The 27,319-nt window shown below is 35.5% G+C and overlaps 1 protein-coding gene across 1 annotated transcript in view; it reads left to right on the top strand.

Annotated features, from left to right (window-relative positions):
* Positions 1-27,319, top strand: part of MCTP2 (multiple C2 and transmembrane domain containing 2) — a 217,322-nt gene that overhangs the window by 133,123 nt on the left and 56,880 nt on the right. Inside the window, 5 exon segments of the mRNA XM_079127378.1 lie at positions 165-267; positions 1,635-1,737; positions 16,808-16,909; positions 18,322-18,396; positions 20,556-20,691. Coding sequence (XP_078983504.1) covers positions 165-267; positions 1,635-1,737; positions 16,808-16,909; positions 18,322-18,396; positions 20,556-20,691 — 519 coding nt within the window.

The raw sequence follows: 27,319 nt of genomic DNA, 5'->3' as shown, positions 1-27,319 counted from the left end.
TCCCAAAGAGAGCATCCATGGAGCTTTCTAGAAAAGTGGTCTCATCTTCCCTCTTTCACCAAACATAAAATTTTCACTGTTGGAAAATTACATGGCTTTTATTTACTATGCTTTTGACCCTTTGGGACTCATTTGTCATTTCCCATTATCTGTTCTCTTTCCAGGGAAGAGTGATCCTTTTTGCTTGTTGGAGGTCGGCAATGACCGGCTTCAGACACATACCGTTTATAAAAACCTCAATCCGGAGTGGAACAAAGTTTTTACATTGTAAGTGCTTTAGACTTTGAATACAGAGGAGTGGTTTTAACTTAAAGCAATTATCCCTGATATGTTTTGGGCAGGCTGGGGCTTTTGAGTGGAACTTTTTGTCCATTTTTGTGTGCAAAGAGTGAATTTTATTGTTTTTTTTTTCCTTAAAACCTTTTATACTTTTATTTTATGGAGTGTGGTGTTAATAATAGAAGAGACCATTTGGAACTGCAAAGGAGTGTTATAGAACACATTTGTAAAGTAGATCTTTCAGTGACTAAATTAATCTGTGGGTATATGGAAGCATCCATGTAGCTAAACCAATTCATTCCTCAGTTAAAGAAAGACACACAAATGGAGACCTGCCTTAAATTCAAGGAGTTTATATACAATAACATTATCTTAATGCTTAAGGGCTTGCATTCTGACAGAGTCTTTGGGAAATATAGATTATTTGTGAATCCTTAAACACTCTTAAAGCTCTGTGTATTTCCATTTAGTTGAGTAAGCAACTCCATAGCAATGCCCTGCCCACTCTATCAAACATGGGTATTTAGGAGGCAAAATATATTTAATTTTCCTACTTTACTTTAGATTTCAAGCACCTGACCATCAAGGGGAGGCCCCTGTTGAATTTGGGTGAAATAATGATGGTACATTATCCTCACAAATAGGAATAAATGCTCAGTCTACAAAGGTCAAGTTTGCTTGTGTGGAGTTGATGATATTAATAGAAAGCTCCCAAGGTCCAATGAGAGGTGAATCAGCTCTGCAAACCAGTCTGCCAGTGTGTCTCCCTAACACATTGCCAGTGACCATTGCTCTATTTTCATTTTCACTGGTGTCTGACTTCTGGTCAACATTAAAAAAAAAAAAAGAAAGAAAGAAAGAAAGAAACTTCCTAAATATGCCTTGGAGTTTTGGCATTTTATGTTTAACCACAGGAGGCTTTCTCACTATTCCATTAAATGGTGCATTTTACCTTTTCTTACCAAAAGGAAAATCTTCATTAATTTAAAGAAAATGTGATGCCTACTTTTCTCCTTTGGAAACAACTTTCTGAAATCACTTTCCTTTTCTTCTCATTTTTTCCTCTCCTTTAGTCTGTTCCTCTAACAGTTACACCCTCGAGTGCACATCTACATGGAAAGAAAATGTCAGTAAAAAAGTTGACTTGGTTTTTTTCATGTGGATGTCTGAGTCTTCTATGATGGAAGGCTTGGGAATACAGTCAGTTTGATTTAATTTTTGGAATTTAATTAAATGGTAGTTTTATACTCCGAGGACACACAGACTTAATTAGTGAAACGGTGTTTTCAGATCTTCATGCAACAGACTTTCACTTGTGTGTTTTTGTGTATAAGACCTGATATTTCTTGTTTCAGTCCCATTAAAGACATCCATGATGTTTTGGAAGTGACAGTGTTTGATGAAGATGGAGATAAACCCCCTGATTTTCTTGGAAAAGTTGCGATTCCCTTGCTGTCGGTAAGTTCCCTTCTTTCATCAACAATTTGCAAGTTATTTAACAGTTGATGAGTTTCTGGAAGGAGAGCTGCTTTGTCACTGTCAGTGCTGAAAAAAGAAAAATTCTTATAGTTGTAGCAAGAGCCTACTGTTTTATTCTTTTTCCTCATGTTTGAGTTTCTATTTCAGTCCAGTATTGATTTAACCAACCACAATATTTTGTCCAGTCTTTCAATTCACTCTCAGTCTTTCTTTCCATCTTAATCTTGGAGTTTCCATTTGATTTCAAGGAATATGGATCTATGACTTGGCTTTCCATTTGTTAATGAAAAACACATGGATTTCTCTATACCTCCCCATGCACATTTCCTCAAAGTTAAATTGTTGGCACCTCCACATTCATGCTCAGCTCTGCTGGTGATCATTTTCCCCAAAATTTCATTTTTGTCCTGTTTGTTTTCAGCCTCAAAAAATGTTTTGTGGAAGAAAGCAGAGACCTCTTTTAGAAATGGCAGAGTGTGTTTGATAGTCTTGTTCAAAGAGAACATACTGGGGTCACCAAAGAGAAAACGCTGAATTAATAAGTACTTATAAAATGTGGTAGAGAAAACATCAAAGAAAACCAACAACATGAGCAACATGGGCAAAGAGTAAAACTATAGAGCACATTCCCCCATTAAATGGTCATTAACATGTGCATCAGATGAACTGTTCTGAAAGAATTTTACATTTTTCCTTCAACTGGTAACATGATTTGTTGTAGACTATGGTTTCATCAGCCTTTGGGGCTCTATTTCTTTCCAAAGACTTATTTTTCTGAAACTGTGCATCTTCATGGATGGAGCACTCTGTAATTTAACCATGAGGTTAGTGTAGCTCACACAGTGTTTACAAAGAGGGGAACGCTATACCTCTTAATATCTCTTCGTCTGTTTTTGATCGCTTGGTTAATTTCTCCCCAAGTTCTCATATCCCTGATGTTACTCTAAGAGCCTGCGTGAAGCATCTGCTCCCTGGTACAGCCGGCTCCTGCCAAATGCTCCGAGCTGTCGGCAGCAGACTGCAGGGCTCACGGAGAGGAGGTGGTGATTTGGGATTTCCCCCCTTTTTTATTACAGCGTTGTCAGTTATTCCTGAAAGAATACATGTAACAGGAATATGGGGCACACTTTTAGAGAGGTCTAAAGGGACTAGAAGTAAAAACTCTTCTTTACAATTCACTTTCCTCTATTCACTATTTTTTTGACATTTTTCTTCTTATTTTTACAGATCAATCTCAGTAGCACAGTTTCTTCTTGCTAAGTGAACATATTTGCTAATTTTTTGAAACACCCCCATTTTGCTTGTGAAAATTTCATGCATTTGGTCTACCCTGGCAACAGTTGACTTAGCCTACTGGCTTCCTTTCCTTTTTCCCTCTTTCCCTTCTTCATGTCCCACTTGGCAGATCTAAGAATTTACCTCCAGCTGAATCAGGGCTCAACTCTGACACTGTTGACATTTTGGGCCAGAATATTCTTTGTTGCAAGGAGCTTTCTTATGCATTGTAAAATGTCTGGAAACATCCTTGATGTACATTCTTACATGACTGAGTTGTATGACTTACATTGGGTAGTACCTGCCACCCACTGCTGCTGTGACAACCAGTCTACAGACATTGCCAAAGATCCTAAAGAGACAGGAAATCACTCCCAGTGTAGAACTAATTCATTTTTCAAACTAGTCCTCCAAAATAAAGGTGAAATCTTTTGTGGAAGATCTGGTTGGAATACAAGTAGCCACACAACGTTGACTTTTTTCAGGTTCATGATAAGCTGTCCTAAGGTCTGTTGATCATTTACTCAATAAATACTGATTCAGTGTCATTGTTTACCAGGCACTGTTTTAGATGACAGAGCTCCAATGATGACCACAGGGAATTTCTCTCCTCACTTGGATCTCATGGTTTCAAGATGTGTAGAAGAGGACACATAAACAAAATCACACAAAAGCAACATACAGCATGTTAGATGGAGAAGAGTCAAGAAGAGGGAGGAGTACAATTTTCCATGGCTGGTCAGTGAGGGCCACAGAAAAGAGGATACTTGAATGAGAACTTAGATTAGAAAGTGAGTTTTATGAATATCTGGGGAAACATTCAGGCAGGTATCTTGCTCTGTAGCAGGACCTTAATTGTCAAATTCCAGAAATCTGGGTGCTGTGGTGGATGGAATGATGTGAGTCAGGTGGAGAAGATTGAGTTACAGAATTGGAAAGACCCTGGAGGACTTGGAAAGTCAGAGTTTGAAAGACTTTGGTTTTTTTTTTTTTTTTTTTTTTTTTTTTTGTCGGGGGGATGGGGAACTACAGGGTGTTTTGAGCTACAGAGTGCTCCATTTATTTTACATTATTTGCTTGTTTCTATGATAAATGGGCTGTGGCACATCTGGATAGATGTCCCAATATGAAAGGTCTCTACCTTGTGAAGCAGCATGACTAGAGTTGCTGGCATGGTGCATTTAATGTGATACTGCCATTCAGTGTGGCTGGTTCGATTCAGATTCATTTCTGATTCCTTGACCCATAAATTGGGGAAGTGATCAGACCCCACAGTGGATCTGTGTGCTTGTCTTGACATCTGGTTTTCCACCTGCAACATGCCATTTCCAAATTAATTGATCTCTGATGTCATGGAGATATAAATATGACTTTTTAAATGCTATGTCCCCTATTATCACTGGCATACTATAAGCTGATTGATTATTTCATTCATCATTCTATTTTCAAGTAATTCTAACTTGTGGTTTAGAGAGTACATTTTAAAATTTACCCATTTAGATCTAGGATTTTTTTTTTTTTTATATGTATGGAGTGATGCCTAACTAGCAAACTGTGCTGTACACTTAACATATGTTGAATCATTAATTCTCTGATGACTTAATGAAGCATGCTTTATTATTATACAAAGTTACAAATTAGGAAACTGAGGCACAGAGAAAATCCTGTAGCTGCTAAGTAATAGAAGCAGGATTTTAATTCAGGCAGTCTCATACCAGAGTCTGAGCTCCTAAGAAATGTCAGATGACCACAGTAAGGACCTATTAAGTAAATATCCTGCCCAAAGCAGTAGACAAACAAGACCTCAAATAACAAGTGCCCCAGGAAAGGAACTAGACAATGGGAAGTGAAAAGCATGGAAGTAATACTTTAGAAGACGAGGAGTTGGAAATGGGTCACGTCACGGAGGAGTAGGTTATTTGTAGTGACTTCAGTGAGATGAAGAGGGAAGACCTTCTAAGTAGGGGAGAAACATAAGCAGTAAAGCAGAGGAGGGACACATGCTGGGACCAAGTGGGGGCCTCTGTCTGGAACTCAGCATGATCACAGAATTGGAGGGGGTGGCGGGAGGCCACTCAGACCCATGGAGGGTGGAGGGAGGTCTGGCTTATTCTGTCAGCAGGAAGCTGCTGAAAGGTGTTGCCATGGGACAGAGACTTCAGAACAATTGACTAGGAAAAAAATTTCACTACAGTATTAAGCAAATCTGAGAGGAATTCTGTGAAATTCGCAGAATAAGCATTAAAACTCATCTATGACATTGTATGTTTCTTAGGAGAAGGATTTCTTTCTTTCTTAGATGTGTGAAAGTGTTATAAAAATGAATATATTGGTGCTCCACTATCATCTCTATAGAATACAGAACCATATTCAATAATATATTCTTTTATGTTTAAAAACAAATATTTTGAAATTTGTAATTAGCAATTTGTTCCTAATGGAATGGGAACAGTTTTGAAAGACTGAGTTGTCTTTATTTAAGTCATAAACTAAAATTTGGCTTACACGTTTGGAGACAATGCAAACTACATTTTTTTTTCAATGTCTAAGAAGAAAGTGCAGAAGGTACTTTAACTTTTAATTCATTCTCTCAATGTTAATGTGTTAAGTGCATTTAAGCATGTTAAATAAAGAGCCTGTTCTAAATTCACTATATCTTTTTAATCAGGGTGAAAGTACTAGCTGTCTATTGGTTCATTAAAATCCATATACTGAAATAAGTATATTTATTAGTGGTGGTGAATTGTTCAAGATGTATATGTATGATTGGTCATATATCAGGATTAAAAGAATTCAGGCCAATGAGTCATTCTTCCATATATTTTATTTCTCTTCATTTTGAAAAAAAATTAAATTATTCTATAGATATTTAAAGCTCTTTAATCAATACTTGTGATTAAGAACAGTGGGAAACTGAGATTAGAATATATTACAATCTGAAGACTTCTAGTATCTCCTCGTTTTCATGTTGCTCCTATACTCTTCTAATCAGTCATATAGTAAATACACACTGGAAAACAATAAGCATATTTCAGAGTTTTAAAATATTTTGGGCAGTAGACATTCTCTCCTAAAAATTAGCTGACTCCATCGATTTATTTAACATGTCTCTTCTCAATTAAGTGATACTAACTCTGTCTTGAAAATTGGCCTGTATTCTCCTCTAGGTCAATCCTTTATATTCACTCATACAATTATTCTCTTAGAGTTATCTAATGGGCCAATTTAAGATGACTAAAATTTGCCTTAGGGACTTAATCTGTAAAGTAGGAAAAGCATACATTTATTATTTCATAATAGCCAAGGAACAATCATCTGAACTTGGTGAGAGCCTGCATTTTGAAACAAACTTGAGTCCTTTTGCACAGGTCAGACCAACATGGACACATGAGTCTATCATTACAATCATGGGGCCTTCATGCTATTGTTATAGAGCCCCAGCATCCTCAGTGGATACAGGTGCTTGTTAAGTAGCTGCACTAGCAATAATTTCACCTCATTAGTATTATGGGACAAATTTTCTGTAGTTGCTTATACCCAATAAATGCCATGCAAATATCTCTTCACATTTCCAATTAAGTATTTATTTGTGCAAGTTTCACCTGATGGTTTTGTAAAATTTAATGAACTCACATAGTCATAGATGGTTTTAGATTAATGATAAAATATTGGCCATTAAAGTAAATGATATTGATATTTAATATTACATAAATGGCTTTATCATTGGGTTTAAAACAATGTAAAGTGGTCTGTTGCTAAGGTTTATTTTTCAAGAGTGTAGATTTGATCATTGAATCCCATGTGATTCTTCTTGGAGCCTTTGGGGTTAGAGGGTGAGTAACAAGGAAAGGAAGATGTGTCACCTGAGAGATTATTTGATAAAGACAAGACTTGAATCTCAGTGTGGGCAACAATTGTCACTTTTTAACAAAAATTTTTAATTCTCCTCACCCCTACCCTTGTTCCAATATGTCCATTGGAATAAATAAAAGTAAGGTAATTTTCTATAGCATCCCTGGAACCTAGGAAAGGGCACCTTTAATATGCTTGAATTATCATGAACTATATGCAGTATATTGACTGAGTAGTATGTTGGTTATGACAGGTAGGCTTGAGCTGTGGAGAAGAGAGAGACAAAGGGAGAGAGGGGCCTACTCGGGTTGCCCTAACATCTATGGGCACTGCTGCACACAGCAGCTGGTGGTGGATGGGCGAGTTAGGAGGATTGCAAATTCAAGGCCAGTCTCAGCAACTTAGCAAGGCCCTAAGAAATTTATCAAGACCCTGACTCAAAGTAAAAAGACAAATAAAAACAAAAAATGGGTAGAGATGTGGCTCAGTGGTTAAGAGCCGCTGGGTTCAATCCCTGGTACCAAAGAAGTAGGGAAGATGACCACTATACAGTGTATCAATGAACACATCATAAGTACTGGTAGATATTGGATAGGCCCACTTTTATATTAAATGATAAGACATCTCACACTGAGAGTAAAATCTAAATGCTGCTGTATTAAGAATCTAAAACATAATAATACAAAAATGGATAAATGAAACCATAGCATATAAATGTAAATAAACAGTAGGTCAAAAACCTGATACACTGGGTTATCTTAGTCATAAAAAAAAAGACTGAATTACCAGTAAGGTTATAGAAAACACAAACCTGTATATGAATTAATTCTCATTTCCTTTCATATATAAAATACAAGAAAAAAATGGAAAATTAGAATAATAATGTGTATGATCTACCCATCTTTGAAAATATCACAAACAAAAGCAAGCTATGATGATTCTTAAAGGTTGTAATGTCCAAGAAATGTTTGTTAGTAGTGAAAATACCTGTGACAGCCACCGAAAATAAAATACACATGTAAATAGACATTTTTCTGCTAAAAAATCCACTTAACATGTTCAAATATTGAGTGTATGGGTCAAAAATACCTCAATAAGTTCCCAAGAAGGCAAATTGTACTGTCATTCTAACACCATAATTATTAATTTCTATTTAATAACCAAAAGAAACAAATGTTAAAGTACTTGGCAGGGTGAAAAGTAACTGAGTTGGATATCAAAACTGCAATGATAGACTACATAGAAATTAACAATTGAATATTATACATAAAAACTGAGAAAACTGTGGGCCAAAAGTAGTATTCAAAGGAAATTATCATCCTGAATGGTTTTGTCATTAAATACAAAGATTGAAAATCAATTACACATCTCAACAAAAGAAACTAAAATAAAAGTAAGAAAATTAGGAATAAATTGGTGAAGATAAAACAGGAGCAGGTCCTAGAGTGTAGCTCCATTGCCTGCCTAGTATGCTTAAGGCCCTGGGTTTGATCCCTGCACTCTAAAACACGTGCACACACAAAGAGCAATAACATAAAATAGATGTCATTAATGAATATAATAAATCCAAATTTTATTTCCTCTCCAAATAACAACACAATGGACAGGAACTTACAGAGTTAAGGCAAAAAGAGGAAAAAAAAATAAGAATTAAGAAACAACGAACAAAAAAACACAGATTGTTTTATTGAGAGGTCTCAGAAAATGAAGTGCAGAAATATACTAGGAGAATGTGTGGGGTATGTATTTTTCTGTTTTTTTTTTTTTTGTTTTGTTTTTTGTTTTTCTTTATTTTGTACCAGAGATTGACCCAGGGTGCTTAACCACTGAGCTACATCCCTAACCCTTTTTGTTTGTTTGTTTTATTTTGAGACAAGATCTCAGTAATTTGCTTAGGGCCTTGCTAAGTTGCTAAGGCTGGCCTTGAACTTGTGATCCTATAAAGATGTGTTCTGCAAAGATGTTGAGTCTTTCCAAATGAACTGCAAATATGATACAGTTTTGCAGTTGATTGAATGAACAGGTGAAAACCAGCCAATTAATTATCTTAACAAGTATAAGAGTAACTTGGATAACAGGTATTGAATATTCAGTTAAGTGAAAATTATTAATTATGCAAAGATCAGAAAACATTATCAAATTTTTCTGTTCTTTACAGCCTGAATCCTGATATTCCCCAAATAAGAAAATAAGAGATCTAATTTGTTTTATGAGTGTATGTTTTTTTTTCCAATCCTTAAAGGGTCAGGTAATTCTTATTTAAATTCATTAAGAACATAATCAGCTGGGTGTGGTGGTGCACACCTGTAATCCCAGTGACAAAGGAGACTGAGACAGGAGGATCACAAGTTTGAGGTCAGCCTTAGCAAATTAGCAAGAACCTGTCTCAAAATAAAAAATTAAAAAGAGCTGAGGATGTGGCTCAGTTGTTAAAACACCCCTTGGTTCAATCCCATGCACCAAAAATAAAACAAAACCCAAAACAAACAAAAAACATTAAATATGAAAACTTCATGAATTTTTACTTGAGACTAGAACAACTCATATAAAAAACTGTTTAACTTTTTTTTTTTTCCAGTGCTGATGTTCAAACTCAGAGCCTGGCAAATGCTAGGCAAGTGCTGTATTAGTAAGCTACATCCCCAGCCCTAAAATTACAGATATAATAAGAAGGAAATTATTTATATACCTTCTTGGAATACCAGAAAGATTAAACAGTTTAGGAACTTTATTGTGTGACTTAAATCACTGATACGTTAAAGGAGGAAAAGAAACAACAATATCATGTGAAAAAATAGACTAAAAAGTTACTAATTGAGACTTTCTTAGTGTGATGGGCAGTATCTGTCAGAAACCGCAAAGCCTCAGGGTCATCGCTGAAACACCAACTGTATTCCTTCTCTTTCTTTACTTTAAATAGAAGATAACAATAGCAGTCATGCATCAAATTGTTTGAGGATTTAATGAGTTTGTTTATGAATTAACAAGTGAAAATTAAGGCTTTTATGTCAGATCCAGTCAATGTAGAATTATACGAAGAAAAATTATATGTATTTCAACAAAACACATTTGTAGATATCTCTTTGATGCCAGATATCTATAAACATGAAAAAACTAATATATAACATTAAAATAAAAGTTCACTAAGATCAATGTTAACTGAACAAGATCAATGGCTATACTCATAAGAATAATTATTAAAAAACTAAAAAAAAAAAAATCAGACTACAATAGAAACCAAATAAGAGTGGGTAAGACCTAGGTGAGGAAATTCTAGAAATATACTGAAGGACTTGAAAGAAGACTGATTGGAGATGATGTATTAGAAACTTGAAACATGAAGTTATTGAGGAAATGATGAACTACTTCAGAGATTCTGAGGAAATTGGTTGATGATCAATTAGGGGAAATTATATTAGTATGTAACATAAAACACAATAACACTTTTATAGTGGAGAATCCTACACAAAGAAATTGAAAACATGAATGATCAGAGAAATCTTAAGATATCTGTATGGCCAAAAAATAATCAACATCATAAACCAAAAGACAAAGGATAAACATAGAAGTACATTAAAAATACTTAAAACATATAAGGAAATAGACATCACTGGTTTGCAAGTTTTCTTTAATGAATAAGGAAAAGGCAATTCAACCTAGCAGAAAGTAAATTAAATGGAAATCCTGATAGCTAGTAAGCACATGAATGTCTTGTGAGTCCTTCAATTATGATCATGGTGGGGAAGAATGTAGTTGGTAGAGCCAGTTTGCATGAGTTGGGACCCGTGATCCTCACCTAAACTTGCTGTGTGACTTTGGTCCAGTTAAGTAACTTTTGGTCCAGTTAAGTAACCTCTCTATCTGAATATCTTTGTTGATAGAATAAAGGGAATTATCCTTATACATGCAGTGAGTGTGTATGGTGAGAATTGAATGAGTTGATTCATGTAAAGCATTAACAGTCCCTGGCATAAAATGAGCACTTATACTATGAGTTGTCATCTTCATGTACCTTGTTTAGCAAAAAAATGATGAAATTCATTTAAGTAAGCATAATCAGATTAACAAATATAGAGAAAGGACCCTCTCAAATTCTTTTGTTGGAAGTATGAGTTGGTATAAGTCTGAGGAAGACACTTGGATAAAATGGATGAAAAATTAATGTAAATGTCTTTGAGCATTCATAGTATTATCTATTTCGAAAAGACAATTGGGGCTCAGAGAGGTACAGTAATTGCACCTACTCACAGTATGTTAAATGCTAGAAGTGGGAATTGTGTCTAGATGTGTCTGGTTTCTCAGCCCTACCATGGTGCACTGTTATTTAACATGAAAAACAACAAAAAATTTTGCGGTCTTACTTGTTATAAAAAATGTCATATTAACCCAAGACTCTTCTTTCTATGAAATTGCTGTATATTAATTTAAAATGCCTGCAGTTGGCTGATTTGTAGGGGAAATGGGCAGGCTTCTTCACTGAGCCTGGGAATGTGAATTAACATAGCATTTCAGAATGGCAAATTGCCTACTTGCCTGAACTTGAGAATAGATGTATTCTATGACTCGGCAAGTCCATTTCTAGGAATTTATCTTTAGAAATGTATCATGAATGCATGGAGACATCTGTGAATAAATTCATCACACTGTTTATAACTGTTAAAAATTGGAAATGATCTTAATGAGTTACAACTGAGGATTATTCAGGTTTACTATAGACTGAGCAATGTGAGAGAATGAATTACTATATAGGGGAGAGTCTCCTATGTATTTTTAAAAGACAAGTGATTAATATAAATTAAGACTAAAATTTGATAATATATAACATGCACTTCTTACCCATCACTGATACTGCTTTGTGCTGAATTAGTTCATAACCACCTTTGAAATTACCACTATTTTTATTCACGTTTTACAGATTAAAAAACTGAAGACCAGAGAGTTATATAATTTACCCAAGTTATTCAACCACTCTGATGCAGAGCCAGAATTTAAAACTCAGTTCATCTGTCTCTAGGTTTCTATGTACTACCTAATAATTCTATTTTCGTAAGAAAAAGAAATGCAAATGTACATTACAAACTACAGAGGTGTGTTTGTTCAAACATTATTAATATATTTTTCTTCATTTTTTTATGAATTTTGCACAACTTCTAGAATTGATGTGCATTGCTTTTGTAGAAATAGCTTGGAGAGGGTGGTTGGTAAGAAGTGCTAAGTACATACAGGTTTGATAATATTTGCAAAGTTCAGAGCTGGTTTTGGTTCAGCAGTGGTTGGAGGGACTGAGGGGGAAGTTGAGGAGGCTCAGTGGGAGGACTTCTGTGTTGCCTCTGCTGGTTGGTTGCAGTGCTCCATGCAGAGCAGATAGTGGCTTAGTGGATAGTTTAATCTCTCCTGTTGGTTGTAACTCATGTCTTTGGAACCACGTTTGTTTCTAAGTAGGGTGAAGAATTGAAAATGTTGCAGTTGCAGAGGCGACCCATGGAACCAAAGAGACCATGGGGATCCACAGCCACAAGTTCTTGCCATCCTGCAGGAAGGATTTCAAACAGGAATTTACCAGAAAGAGTGAGAGTACAGATGCTCAGGACAGATGCTGAGCAGTTTCCTTCTGGGGAGGATTCCATGATGCTTTTAGAGCCTGGGAATTTTAAGCACTTGAGGTCTCTTTGTTCTTGTTCTGTTTCCTCATCATCTTTAAGCAGTTTATTGCCCCTTTGTCTTGATGACCTAGACACAAGGGGAAGGTATGACATGATCTTGAAGCCATAGTTTCCTTAAGGGTTAAAATTAATAATAGGAATGGGGGAGTTTTGGCATAACAGTTCCCTTTTTCCAGATGGCTGCTTTGATAAGGTTCCCTGTGGTTCCCAGTCCTGTGACCTGTGGACTCTCTTCGATGTATGTGTCTGATTTCTTCCCTGTAAGTTCCTGCCACTTGTTGTCCATCCCCACCCCCTTGCACATGGCTGACTAGCTACCCAACACTGCCAGATAAAGTGCCAGATAAAGGACAGTCACATGTCTGTCCTCATCACATTTTATTGCATTTATATCAGCTGGGACCAACCATGCATCATGGTCACAGTTATGAATTTTGCCTTTTGCATGAAATGAAAGATATCCGATAGAATATGCTAGGTTATATCCAAATGTTTTCCATTTTCTAATTTTTAGGTCAAACAATGAAGGAATCAATATGACTCTGTAGTTTGGATTCTAACTCACATGTATATCTTTTCTCCTTAAACCCACTGGTACTTTTATTCCTTGGTAAGGATTCTGATTAACTTTGCTGTTGAATCATTTGGTAACTCATTACATCAACGGTTTTTCCAGTAAACATCAATGATAATTCTTTTTTAAAAAGTTCTAGGTGAGTTTTTTTTTTCTATATTCTCACATACCAGTGCCTATTACATACTGATTATAAATTAGATTAGTTTTCTAATATAATGAGCATTACAACATTTCTTGGACTAAAAAATTATTTTCTATGAAACAATTTTTAAAAAACTTTTTATATTGACTTTGCTTACAGCTTGTTTAAGCAGATTTAATATTCTTTCATACAGGAAAAATGTTGAATAGTTTGAGGATTATTGTGGGTCAGATTAAAACTTTTAAACCAGACTACCTTCTCAGTAACTTTTCCTTTGATTACAAAACCCTGATCATTACTCAGAAGGAAACTTCCAGCACTCATTTATTCACTAGCTAAATTAGCCAGAAATTAATGCTTACTTATGCTTCTGATATAAGCTTTGTAGATATAATATGTATGAAAACATGAAAAAGACATGAAAATGCCCATTTTCCTGATTATAGACCTTTTAGTTCCTAAGTAGGTTAACTATATTACTGTTGTGGGGAGCTGCCTGCCACAAATTACTGCGTAATATCATGCACTCTTCATTTATGAAAAAGTCAGTATAAAAAGATGGGATATAAGTTGATTTAGTTATCTGACAAAACTGAAGTTAAAGACACTATTATTTTATCCAAGACACTTATATTTGAGTCAAATGAAGTCTTCCCAGATTTAGCCCCTGAAGACTCACAGAAGTTATAGTTCTCCATCTGTCATAATTTGAAAACTATCTTTTCTTCTTGCCTTTGCTGATACAGAAATCAAAGTTAAACTGAGGTTTTAGTTGAAGCATTATCTTATTGCCAGGGATAAAAATTTTTATAGATTCTCTCCTCTAAATATTCTCTTGACTATGCTTTTATTTTCTTATTCACTAGGTGATATAAATTTCTGAGATTTATAAACAGTTATAAAATAATTTAAGATGAAAAATAATCATCAAAATTCTAAGTATAAATAATAAGCATAAATGGTGTGATATATACATGTGATATATACATGTGTGTTTGTTTTGTCTTTATTTCTTATGTATGTATGCACTCGCACAGGAATTTGGCAAGTTGGGATGTTACAGAAGAACTTGTAATCCTGAAGTCTTGTGTCAGAAGTTTAATTATATAAAGACAGTAAAATCAAAGATACTTTAAAAGATAGTCTCTTCCATTCCTATTTGTGTTTAATTCTAACACTAAATACTCCATTCACCTGTTAATAACCCAAACACATTTGAAGTGCAAACTATTACAGTATATTTCTTCTTCCCCTTATCTTTTACTATGACCTGAAAGGTATTCCTTATGGTGAACAGACTGAAAAAAATGAAATCAATATTCATCAACAGAATTGATAAGTCTTAGTTTATTTGCATGATGAACATTACATAGCAGTTTATAAATGAGATTTGTTTATGAATGTAATCAAATTACAAATCATATTGGTAAATACAAAATGAAGTTGCAAAATACATCCAGTATGTCACTTAGGCAAAAAGTGTTAAATACTTTTTTCAAGGCTTACTTTTATAAGTATAAATTCTCAATAAAAATTTTAAAATGCCTGCCACATTCTGATTTCTGTTCAGAGGAAAGAATGGTGATGTTTGTGGAAGTTCAAAGAGACTTTGTTTTTTGCTTTTTTTTGGAGGGGGGGAATTTTCTGGTAATTTTTAAACTTTTAAAATTTGTACATTTCAAGTGAATTTTTTGCAAAAGTGCTAAACATGAATTGCTTTAATTATATCTCTAGCTTTAATGACGACTTTAATGTCCCTAGGTGGATGCTGGGTTTTGCTGACACAATGCAAGGGACATTGAGTAACAGGAAATGGCCATTTACCAAATTAAAAAAAAAAATCTCCTTTTGCTATAAAATATTTCTTTTTATACTGATACTTCTTCTCTTGACCCACCCTCACCCTGAAGAAATCATGGAAATTTTAAGATAACGGTACAATGACTATGGATTGAAGCAAAGCTAATTTGGATCAAATCAGCTTGGCAAACTGTCATGCTGTTTTTGTATTTATTTCTTTCAACTTTAACACCCACAATTTATTAAGTGAGACTGTGTATCAAAGCGGAAGCTCAGAATCCTGTTTGGACACCGTTGAGGAAGGAAACCAGGTCTTTATGGGGCACCCCCTTCCTCTTAGCCACTGGCCAGGAAAACCATCTTTCTGTATAAAAGCTATTCAATCTAAGAGAGGTGGGGTGACTTTGGGAAGGAAGATGACCTCTCCCTTGTAAAGTGGAATTGCTGTTTCCCCTTGTGACTTACTCAACTCATTTCCGCCACTGTTTATAAGAACACTTGTGTGAATGCCTGTGGAGACAGCAATAGTCATTTAAAATATTGCTCAAATTTCAGGCCCTCAAATTTCCTAAGTTACTTAAATGATGGATCATTACAATCCCTAATAGATTTTTTGATAAACTCAAGTTTTGCTGAGGTCCTTTTAGAGTTAATGGAGATGCTGCTTAAAAACCAGAAGTTTAATTAATACATACACCTCTATCTACAATGAAAAGCAGGGCTGCTATCAAATCTGAAGAGAGTGATTAAATCTAGATAATTAACATGCCTTTCAAGAGAGAAAGCTGAATAGTTTCTAAAACAATACGGGAGATGTTTTCCTTAGAAGTCTTATGTACTCGGGTCAGTGGGTAGCTCAGTGTATGACTCTGATGTGACAAGCTGGCTGAGAGGGGACTTCAGAGGGACTTATTTATTTTGAAGATTCAGATTTTGAATGATTTTAGAGTTTGACCTCAGTGTTAGGTAGCCTGATTGATTTATTTAATTTGCTTTCCTAGCAAGTGAAATACTATCATTTTATTTTTTAAAACATATTTGTTATTCATTTCCTTAAAATAGTTTGGGAATAATTTTAGACTCACAGAAAAATGGTAAAGGAAAGAGAATCCTCACATTCCCTTCACCCAATTTCTCCTAATGTTAGTACCTTAAATGACCATGATAGTTCTGTCAAAACTAAGAGAAACCATGACGTTGGTACATTATTAATAACTGAACTCTGATCTTTATTTGGACTTTAGTGGCTTTTGCACTTAATGTTCTTTTTCTTTTCTAGGATCCATTCAGTTCAGGGTACCCCATTATATTCAGTCATCTTATCTCCTTGTTCTCTTCTGATTTATGATGGTTTCCTAGTCTTTCCTTTTTTCCCATGACCTTTGACAGTCTTGAGGAGTACTGGCCAGGAATTTTGTAGAGTATTAATCATTTTTGAGTACATGAAAGTGTGTGACTTCTGGGATGTTTGAAGGAAAAGGCCATGTGGTCCTGTCATGATTTGTATCAATAATTTTCTATCAATACACGTTTGTTCCTGGTAATAGTTACTTTACCTTCCTATCTATTATGACAGAGCTCTAGAATTAAAAGTTGATTCTTGATAGATTCAGGATCTGCTTAATATTTGCTTCATCTGTTGTTTCTCTTTGCAACTTTACCAAAGTTAGTTGTGGTTATTCTGTTTAAACCCCACAGAAAGTTTGTACTGTTATGTATTTTATCTTTTGTTTATAACAGATTAAAGATGGGCAACCAAATTGTTATGCACTGAAGAATAAAGACTTAGAACAAGCTTTTAAAGGAGTTATTTACTTAGAGATGGACCTCATATATAATCCGGTAAGTCTTATTCAATCATAATTCCTAGCATTTTCGTGTTTAAAATAAAGGCCACCAGCCTTTAGAGACTCAAACTAATATACAGTATCTCTTGATCCTTGTGGCTGGAGAGAGGGGATAACTATTTTTAAAAACTCAGTCCTAAAATCTGTGCTGAGAATCCCAGCTTTCAATTTCCATCTGCAGAATAAATGGTGTTCAATTCTCAGTAAATTGAAATGTTAAGGAATGAGTAAAAAGTGAAGGGGAAAATAGATTTATGTAATCTGCAAGTCATATAAATATACAAATATATGTACATAATATAACTATATTACATAAATATATGGGTGTATATACCTGAGATGGCATATCTATATTTTATATAGATTACTACATATACAATTTATATCTATCATTTATATAATATATAAGTGAAATCTATACAATGAACATGTAACCTATATACAATGTAAAATGTATGATATCTATAAAAACCCCTACACAGTCTATTGTATGTAATATATGCAATATATAATGCAAAATTTTATATAAGCTATATAATACATTTTATATCTATATATTCTCTGGCTCTTGGTAGTGCTAGAACTCTGGGCACAGTCTTCAGTGTAAGAGCGTGTTGCTTCTTTTTCTTGTCATCTCCTTCCTTTTCCTTTAAGAACATCAAACATAGAGGTTACGAGACAGATTGCCCCTACTCTTAACTTTCTCTGGCGAGAATTTGTGTATGCCTTGTATATAAAGATTATTATACTCAAATAAAACCTGAGTTTAAGGGAAAGTGGGATTAGAGCCTTACAATCAACATATGTCTCTTAAGTGGCTTTTCAATTGTCCATCTGATGCAGAAGAGAAGGATTTGAATTTTATTGTGTGTGTGTTTCCTCTCTCTGGTGGCTTGAATAAATCATTAAATCCCTCTGTGCCTCAGTTTATTTCTTGTAAAATGGGAGTAATGTGGCACATCCATTTATTTTTCCAGGTCATTGAATGGAAATGAGGTTCTCTGTGGAAAAGATTTTTGTTTATTCTTTAATAAACTGAAAATTGATATGCATGTGCCAGGTATTATCTGTGTAAGCTAAGTTCAAAATGATATGAGAGGGAAATTTTATCTTTCAGAGACATTAGTTTGAGAATGTATGAACCTCATTCTCTGTAGTGGTTTAAATTACCTCCTAGGAATTAGTGAAGTAGAGACCGCACTCTCCCATATTCAGCCTACCCAGGACTCCCTGAAATGGCCAACAAAGGCAGGCAGAGCTGGGGGCATCTGCTGTCTCTCTGCTCCCTGCCAGAGGCCTCAGGGTCAGAAGGTATTGGTTTCCATCTTCTTCCCAGTTACTAAACAGAGGAGAAGTATGAGGAAGGCTACTTGCATGCTGTTCTTTGTAACACTGATGTCTTTCTAGGTCAAGGCAAGTATTAGGACCTTTACTCCCAGAGAAAAGCGCTTTGTTGAAGATAGTCGGAAGCTGTCCAAAAAGGTAGGTTAGTTCCAGTTGCAATGGCACACACCTGTAATTCCAGTGGCTCAGGAGGCTGAGGCAGGAGGATCAAGAGTTCAAAGCCAGCCTTAGCAACTTTGTGAGGCCCTAAGTAACTCAGAGACCCTGTCTCTATATAATACAAAAAGGGTCTATGGATGTGGCTCAGTGGTTAAGTGCCTCTGGGTTCAATTCCCATTCCTGGTACCAAAAAAAAAAAAAAAAAAAAAAAAAAGAAAAAAAAAAAAGGTAGTCTGGTACCCTAGACTGGCTCCTGGGCAGATAAACTCCCAGCACCCAAGTGCTTCTTCCTCACTACTTGTCTGCTTCTTTCCCTCTCCCTCTCTCCATTTCTTTCTAGTTATCTTTCCTTCTCTCCCCAACCCCCCAAAAATATATTAGGCAGCTCGACAAGAATGGGGTACAAAGACTTAAAACAGACCTACGGGTTGAAGCAGAAGGCCTCAGCCCTCCAGTATTCTCCTGAATCATTATTAAGGAACAATTCCTAGCATAGATGTCCTCCTGAGTTTCCTTGCCTGTCTACCTACCCTCCTTCATTTGTAGCTATTTCGGTCTCTGGCTTTTGAAGTTGCTGGGAGGTGCTCTGCCTATTCAGTGGATAAGGGAATTAACCCAGAGGAATTTTTGAGAATTCTGGCCTCAGATTCCTCCAAGACTTTTCCTATCACTTGTGTATTGTCTATATTGGGCTGTCTTGACATTTTACCCCATGCTGAAATGTCTGTCTTTCCTTCTGCCTGTTGCCTGAATTTCCTCTCTCAACAGTTCAACAAAAAGTGAAGATCAGGGACTAGTAGTAGAAGTTTCACATTTTTTTTACCATGACCTTTACCTTTATTTTTTTAAATTTTTTTTTTCCAGAGTCCCTCCCTGTCCTCTTTAGGTCCAGGTCAGGATTTCATTCCATACCCATTGTCCCTCTTTAGTTGTGTAACAAAGAACAAAGTGTCCCCTTTTTAAAGCCTTTATTACTTCCACTACTTCCTTTGGGCTCAGCAGCTGTGGATGACACAAAGCAGTTAAATATAAAGGCATCTTATCAACCTTTTGTTTCCCATGAACTTCTGGGCACAGTTGGGAAAGGCCTTAACCATCTTCTAAAGGGAAGCATCCAAATAAATGTTTTGTTTCAGTCTGCCATAACACTGGCAGTCTATGATATTTGTTTTGTATAATCTGAGTAAAGGTCTTTTTTATATTATTATTATTGCCTTTTGCTCTGTTTACTTGAAAGTTAAAACTTAAGTTGAGGTAGGTGGGGTAGCTGCTTTGCAAACAAATTGAAATGAATCTGCCTACAACAGGGAGAAAAGGCATTTCCTTTGCAAAACATGACCTTCATGTGGGGTGGATTTGGACTCTGAGAAAAGTGAGGGGTTTGGGGCCAAAATCCTGGAATATGTCAGGACCCTCCCTGAGTGTCTCTAACCACTTAATGCCCCCAAAGTTCATAAAGGTGAAACTTTGGTTTATGATACAAATTCTTAAAAGATCTTACTATGTGAGTCATTTTTCTAAGGCCTTTAATTCTCTCACGTCACAACCACTTGTAAAGTTAGAACTAATATCAGTCCTATTTTGTGAAGGAGTTTAGTCATTTGCCCAGGGTCGCATAGCTGGGAAGAGGGAGGACTGGATTCTCTTTCCAGAACTATACTTTCCTGTAAATGTACGAACAAGATGAACTATACTACTTACATTTTCTACTATGAATTGATGCAGTTACTTCCAAACTAAAAAATATTGGCACTCATTCCCATTCTTGTGAGCTCTGACTCCATTTCTCTCTGTCAGTCTGTCTGTCTTTCTCCCTGTGTCTCACTCATATACTTTCTCACATTCCATGGCATCAAAAGCCTGATTGCTGTACCTTTCACCCAACCAGTTTTGTGCTGAGTATTATTGAAACAGGTTATTCTTCCTTAAATGAGCTGTAACTCTGCACTGGAATTGTTTCTCCTCTTATGCATGATAAAATTTTAAACAATTTTGGAAGTATCAGACTTTCCCTTTCTATTAATTTTTCTCATTGGCATCTCTACAGAAGATAATTTAAATGATCAGGCTACTTGATCTTAAGGGAATACTTGGAGTATTTAAATCTAGTTCCCCATTTTCATTTTTTTTTAAATCAGATCTTATCAAGAGATGTAGACCGTGTGAAAAGACTCACTATGACAATATGGAATACAATTCAGTTCCTTAAGAGCTGCTTCCAGTGGGAGTCCACGTTAAGAAGTACCATAGCATTTGTGGTAAGATTTCTTTCTTGTGTTCAAATTATTTCCTGCTTCTTTGTAGCCATTTTTCTTTGTAAAATATATCATGGCATAGAGGATTTTGTTGGGTTTATCTTTCTAAGACTGTACTTAGGCCATGAAAATGTTTTAAATTACCGAACTTCTTATTGTGTACCATTTCTTGATGAGCTTAAGAGAGTCATTGTTATGTAGGTATTTATATTTAAATATATATGTATATATATTAAAAATACAATATAAATATACACATATATACATGTATATATGTATATAAATTTTCTGTAGTTGTTATATAGCCAGATTTGTGCAGTCTATATTTCTCTTCTGTCCTAGTGCCTACTATGAAAAATGGCAGCTGAATAATCACAATTTTAAATAAATGGCTCTGATTTAGTCTTTAAGTCGTTAACAATCTTTGATATTAAAAACATTTATTCATATCAAGCCACTTGCTGCATAAGTGATCATTACATATTACAGTTTAACTCAATATCATAGTGGAGAAATATTCATATATGTGAAGTATATTCTTGGTCCAGTCTTATGAGCATACGTATAAACATAGGATCAAAGCACTGCAAGAGAATATAAAGCCACCTAAGTCTCACTGAGCATCCAAGAATCTTGGAAGGACTTGACAGTTGTTACAATACCCTCACTTTGACTCTGAACATTCTCTCTTATTTGTAAAGGGACTTGTCCTTGATCAGATTGGCAATGTCACCCATGGAAGGAGATACCACATCTCCCATTGTCAAATTTTGAATGCTTGATATTATGCCATTGATTTCTGTATTGAGTAGAGATTACTATAGGGGCTGATATGATGCATTAGTGGTTGATGAATGAATATATGTCATGATCCAAAGTAAGTCTGACTTTTCATTTCACATGGTTCTTCTATCTCCTGTTTTCTATGATCAGTATTACCTTAATAATCTCTCCTACCCTACTGGCTCAGACTTATAAAAACAAAAACTGATCTCAAGATGTCAACAGGATCAAGGTCATTCCCACCTTCTCCACACAGTCACCTAATTCTCAATTGGATATACTCGATTTGCTTTCTCCCTGACATTGAGGAACATTTTGTTTGATCTAATTAATTTCAGTTTTCCATCACATCAGGACATAGAGGATTATGCTGTTTATAGGTTTTATGTTTAATATACCTTCTCTGATGTCTAGAGTTGTCAAAATATTTGGCCTTAGTAATAAGGAATTATTGTGAATCCATATCTGTCATTGTCTTGACATATTTATCCACCCCCTTTCTCACATCCTCCACAGCCGGTGGCTTCATGTGTTAGATTCCTCTTCAACCCAGCCAATTCCACTTCCCACCTGAATTCCCTTTCAAAACTTTCCACGGAATGTTCTGTGCAATTCTGGGCAGAAGAGGAAAGTGAACACAATTGGTGGCTTCTTCCAGTCATCACGCCAGCCAGCCGCTGAGAGGAGCAAAGGATTTCCTCCTTCTCGAGTTCAGTTTCTGGCACTGTGATTTTAGAAAAACAGAGATCTGTTGCCCTGGATTCTGTAGGGGATGACAGAAATGATTAATGGACTGCTGGCCTGATCCGAAGAAAGATTAGAACAAATGAATAGAAACAGGTTGGCCAGGGGAGAGGACTTCTAGATGGGGAGAGAGCCTTGGCAGGGGGCCACTTCTCCACTGCCCCTTCTCAGGGCAAGTCCTCCCTGGTGAGCACCACCTTGAAGCAGAGCCCTCTGCCAGGCTGCCAAATGCAGCCTGCTGCATTGTACCTTCCCATGCCCAAGACCCACAGAGAGGAGATAAAGGTGCTCTTCTTGTTGGTTTCCCAATGCCTGATTTGCGAGGATGTATCATACAGATATAAAAATCAAAAAAATTATATATGTATGACACAAAAACAGACATTTTTTCTTGCTCTTTTGCCCTATACAACACAGTATAACCACTAATTGCATAAAATTTATATTTGGTATTATCAGTAATCTGATTGAGGTGTTTGAAAGTCCATGGGAGGATATGTGTAGGTGATATGAGTACAGTGCCATTTCATGTAAGAGACTTCAGCATCTGTGGATTTTGGTATCTGCACGAGATACTGATGGGGTCCTCTTCCCTCAGCAATACAGAAATTGATGCTGGCACCACACTGTAAGGGAATTTTTTTTTTCCCCTTCTCTTTTGTGAGAAAACATAAAATAGCCTATTAGTTTCATGTTCTTGCCTTTATTTCCAGATGATACAAAACATGGACATAGTGGGATCATGTTCAATATATTCTGGATGTTAATTTTATGACTTTTAAAAGCAAACATTATGACTTTTAAAAGCAATACATTTTCCAAGGATTCCTCTGTGTGTGTGTATATGTGAGTGTGTAGGCAGAGATCATATTTTATTGAAAGCTGCAGTTGAAGAAAAGCAGACTTTTAAGGTGGATGTGGTGTTGAATCAGAAGTGGATGGACAGCCATGGGAGAATGTATCTTGTTAGATTGTCTACATGTGGGAGTTATGCTCCTAACACCTACATGGGCGCTTTTGTTCCCAACACTAAAAGAAGTTATCCTGAATTTTCACTGATACCTGCTATGCTAATATTGCTCCATATTGTTAAATTCATTGTTATTGTACAAAATTAAATTTGAGGGTTTTTGTTTGTTTGTTTTTGGTTTTGATGAGGATGAATATAAAAATTCTTTCAGTTTTGGCTTTCTCCTTCACCTAAGTTTTCTAAATATGTTGGTGCATTACATTTTTCAAGTTTTACTTATTTGTGCTAAATTAAAAGTATCTTTTTTTCCTTTCAAACAGTCACAGTCTTGACCTTCCCTGTTGAAAGACAAACTATTATAAGATGTCAATTTATTGACAAAGGCCAAACGGCAACTAAAATATCTTTCTGAGAATTAAGTGCATCTGTATATTTCCCTGTGAGTAGATGTGTAAACACACATGACATTTTATACACATGTACATGGTTATTTCCACACAGGCTTTGGGCTTCAGGGATATTAGTAGGTTGTGTTATTTCACTACTTCCTATGTTTCAGGCAGTGTCCCAAGCATTTTACAAATGTTCACTTAGTTCTTACAACGACTTGCTGCTACAGGTAATAATTATATCTCCTTTTTGCAGATGAGAAAATAAGGCTTTATAGGGTAAGTAAATTATCAGAGTTCATGTGTTTTTAAGAGGCAGAGCAGGGTTTAAACCGGGAGTGTTGAGAATATAGCTTCGTGGTAGAGCATCTGCCTAGCAAGCACAAAGACCCCAGGTTCAATCTCCAGTACTCTAATAAACAAATAAAGCACCATGCAGTATTTGTCATCCTTGTATTTAGGCAGTGGCTCTAGGAACAACCATATTGATCATTTCAGATATGTATTTAGGTGATATACATAAGGAGTAAGCGTGTTCCAGGATACCTTCAGGGAAAGAAACCATTATGTTGATGGTAAGATTCTCAATCACAGGCACTTTGTTTACAGGCTAAAATAAAATATGGGAATATCTGTAAGACTCCTTGGAAACAGCACAAACATTGGTAATTACACACACATAACATCCTTGGAATCCAGAAGGATGGCCTGGAAATTCCTAGTGCCTGGCTCCAGACTGAACCCCAGATTTGGGTCTGAGTTTTTTTCTCTGTATTCTTGGATTACTCTTAGATGATGTAAAAGGGCTGTCAAGGAAAAAAAAAAAATGAAGCCTAAATACAACTAACTGGAGGGGTCATAAAAGGAATCTATACACATTTTAAGATTTTTTTTCAAAATAGGGGACGGGGGTAGAGGAGACTTGCAGTCTACATTAATACATTCCTTCAAAATATCTTAAAACAATAGCATTCAAAGAAATAGGCCCATATTTGTGGTGTATGTGGTGGGGTTCTATACTAATATCCTTAGTGTCTTGATGAAAGTGCATTATCTGATGGTAATGGAGATGAATTTGGTCTCAAGAAGTAATTTAGCATTGTGATTTTTGTATTATAGAACCAATTATGTATAGGGGGGTTTCACTTTATTTTTGCTTTGCTATTATTTATGTTACAAACCCCATAATTGTCTATAAAAAAAAGTTATATTATGATATAACTGCATGTTTTCATACGATCAAATAGCATTTATTCAACAGATGGCATCATGAGAAGTTTATCTTAAATAGCAAAGTTCTTCTGATGCTTTTAAAATAGGATTGTGCTTATGTAGCTCTGCCTTTTCCCCCATCTTTCAGACTCACCTATTATATTGAGGGAGGCAAGCGTGTGGGGCATTGATGGATTCCTTGTTTTATTAAATTTTTACTCGGATATTTGATGTTTTAAAGTAATCTAAATCTACCATATATCAATGGGTATCTTCATAAAGCTATGATTTTTAACATCTATGACTTTTTTTCCTGAATTTTTTGAGTGTAGGAAAATGATTCTTCAGAGTTGACAGGGTCTGTAATATGATACATAATTTAAGGCATCAATCAATCTCCCACCAATAAGGTTAAAAAATACATCTCTTTTCTTTCTTAGCTATATCCCTTATTTAACATTTATAGATTCTAGCATTTAGAGATCCAAGAATATTGTGAAACAGAAAATAATCTCACTTTGAATTTAAAAGCAATAGTAGTGGTAATAGAACCAACCCTTCCAACAAACAAGAAGCATGTTTGCTCAACACACACACACACACACACACACACACACACACACACACACACACTCTTTCACCCTAAGACGTGGAAAGCACTTAGCAACTGTAAAGTTGCCCTGCTAAACATTTTTTAAAAACTGGATGCAAGACTTTGAAATTTGCTTCTGTTCATGAATTCCCTGTGATCCAAAAAACATTCAAATTTATTTTGCTTTGTTACAAATGACAAATGCACCTATGATTTTGTTTCAGGATTAGACTCCTCAAATAATGCCTGTCAAATATCTTTTTAATGATACACATATTAATGTGTTAACTGTGTCTAAAAGATTTACTATTTCTATAAGTTCTATCACCTATTCACAACTGGTTGTACTTGCATTTGATGACATACACTCTTTGGTTGTCTGTTGACTGTACCCACTTAGAAGTCACCATTGGATACACAAAGCAGACACCTACCAAAGTTCATTTGGTAGGTGTCTGCATACTTGGAGCTAAACAATGAACAGTATTTCTTTAAAAGTTAAAAAGAAAATAAATTCCTTGGTTAAAATAAGCATTTTAGTGGGGTGTGGTGGTGCATGTCTGTAATCTCAGCAAGTATGTGTGCACATACTTGCAAGTATGTATCTATATTATATAAAATGTTTTAAATATTTGTTATTTTATTATTTGTTTTAATGTTTATTAACTGATTTCCCACATCTTCCTTTTCATGGAATACTACATAATATACTTTCAAAAATATTTTAAAGTTTTTTTCAGCATTTTTAAAAATAATAACAATCCATCATAGCACATTGTGATTATAATTTGTACAACATAATTGCACCTTCTATTGACAACTCCTCAGGCATTAGCTAATTATGCCATGTAATAAAATTACAGTAATTGCATTAAAAAGATTATCTGTTGAAAATGTAAAAGGACACTATTAACTATTTTATCATATTTTTATGTTTATATTTTCAACCTTATAATTGAATTGTGCTTCCAGACAGAATCATAGATAGACTGACTGAAATCACTTGGTATTTTAGAGTATTCCTATTTTGACTAATAAACAGTAGATTATTTTTTGTTTTAATCCAGAGAAGCATACATTGACATATTACTGTCTGAGACTGTAAATGAATGGCTCACTCCTCTCTGGTGTCACCTGCCCAGTCCCTAAATCAGCATGCCCTGTCATCACCACTGCCTGCCCTGAGCTTTTTCTTGGAGTGTCCTTGAAAGCACATATTTTTTTTCCACCTTTGAGTTTTCTATGCAGGAGCCCTTGGCTTTTGTAGATTCCAATGAGTTCAGTACAGTTCATTCTTCTCTCTAGAGATATCTTATTGTTAACTTGGAATGGGATCCTCACTTTACGATCTTAAATCTTAGAGAAAGAAAGGCCTCTAGAAGTCACGTGGCTCCTTGATGCCATGAATGCTTGACTGCTTTCTTTAACCTTGACCCCATTCCTCACTCCTTCCCTGTCCACAGTCACTGATGGCCCAGAGTGTCTGATGCACTGTTAAGTACTGAGATGCAAAGATGAAATTTTCATACTGATCAGTCATCCATCTGTCCATTTAGCTTTTCCCCTGTATTTCTCCTCTTTCCCTCTGTTTCTTTCTCCTCATCCACCATTTCCTCCCTCCAACCCCTCTCCAGGCAACCCCTCTTTGCCTTCTTTGCTCCCCCATTTTCCTTCTCCCACCTTTCTTTTAACTTCCCTTTCATTTAGAAACAAAAGGTAATATTTTGATTTTTAAGGCACATCATATCATAAGGAAAATTTGCTCTTTGAGGCTCCAACTTAATATTAAACTGGAAGTATTTCAAAAATTTGAAATATAAATGGTTGTAGGGATTATTGTTTGATATAACTACTCGTGAGTAAAAATGATGCTCTTCTAATTCAGGGAAAAGCCTCCTTAAAATACACACACAGTTTCATTGCAAAGGTATGTTGTTTGGGGATTCCTGGAGGAACT

The sequence above is a fragment of the Sciurus vulgaris genome (assembly GCF_902686455.1).
Source record: "Sciurus vulgaris genome assembly, chromosome: 2".
In the NCBI taxonomy this organism is placed as follows: Eukaryota; Metazoa; Chordata; class Mammalia; order Rodentia; family Sciuridae; genus Sciurus; species Sciurus vulgaris.
Note: the sequence above shows the minus strand (reverse complement) of the source record. Positions and strands in the feature narration are given on the sequence as shown.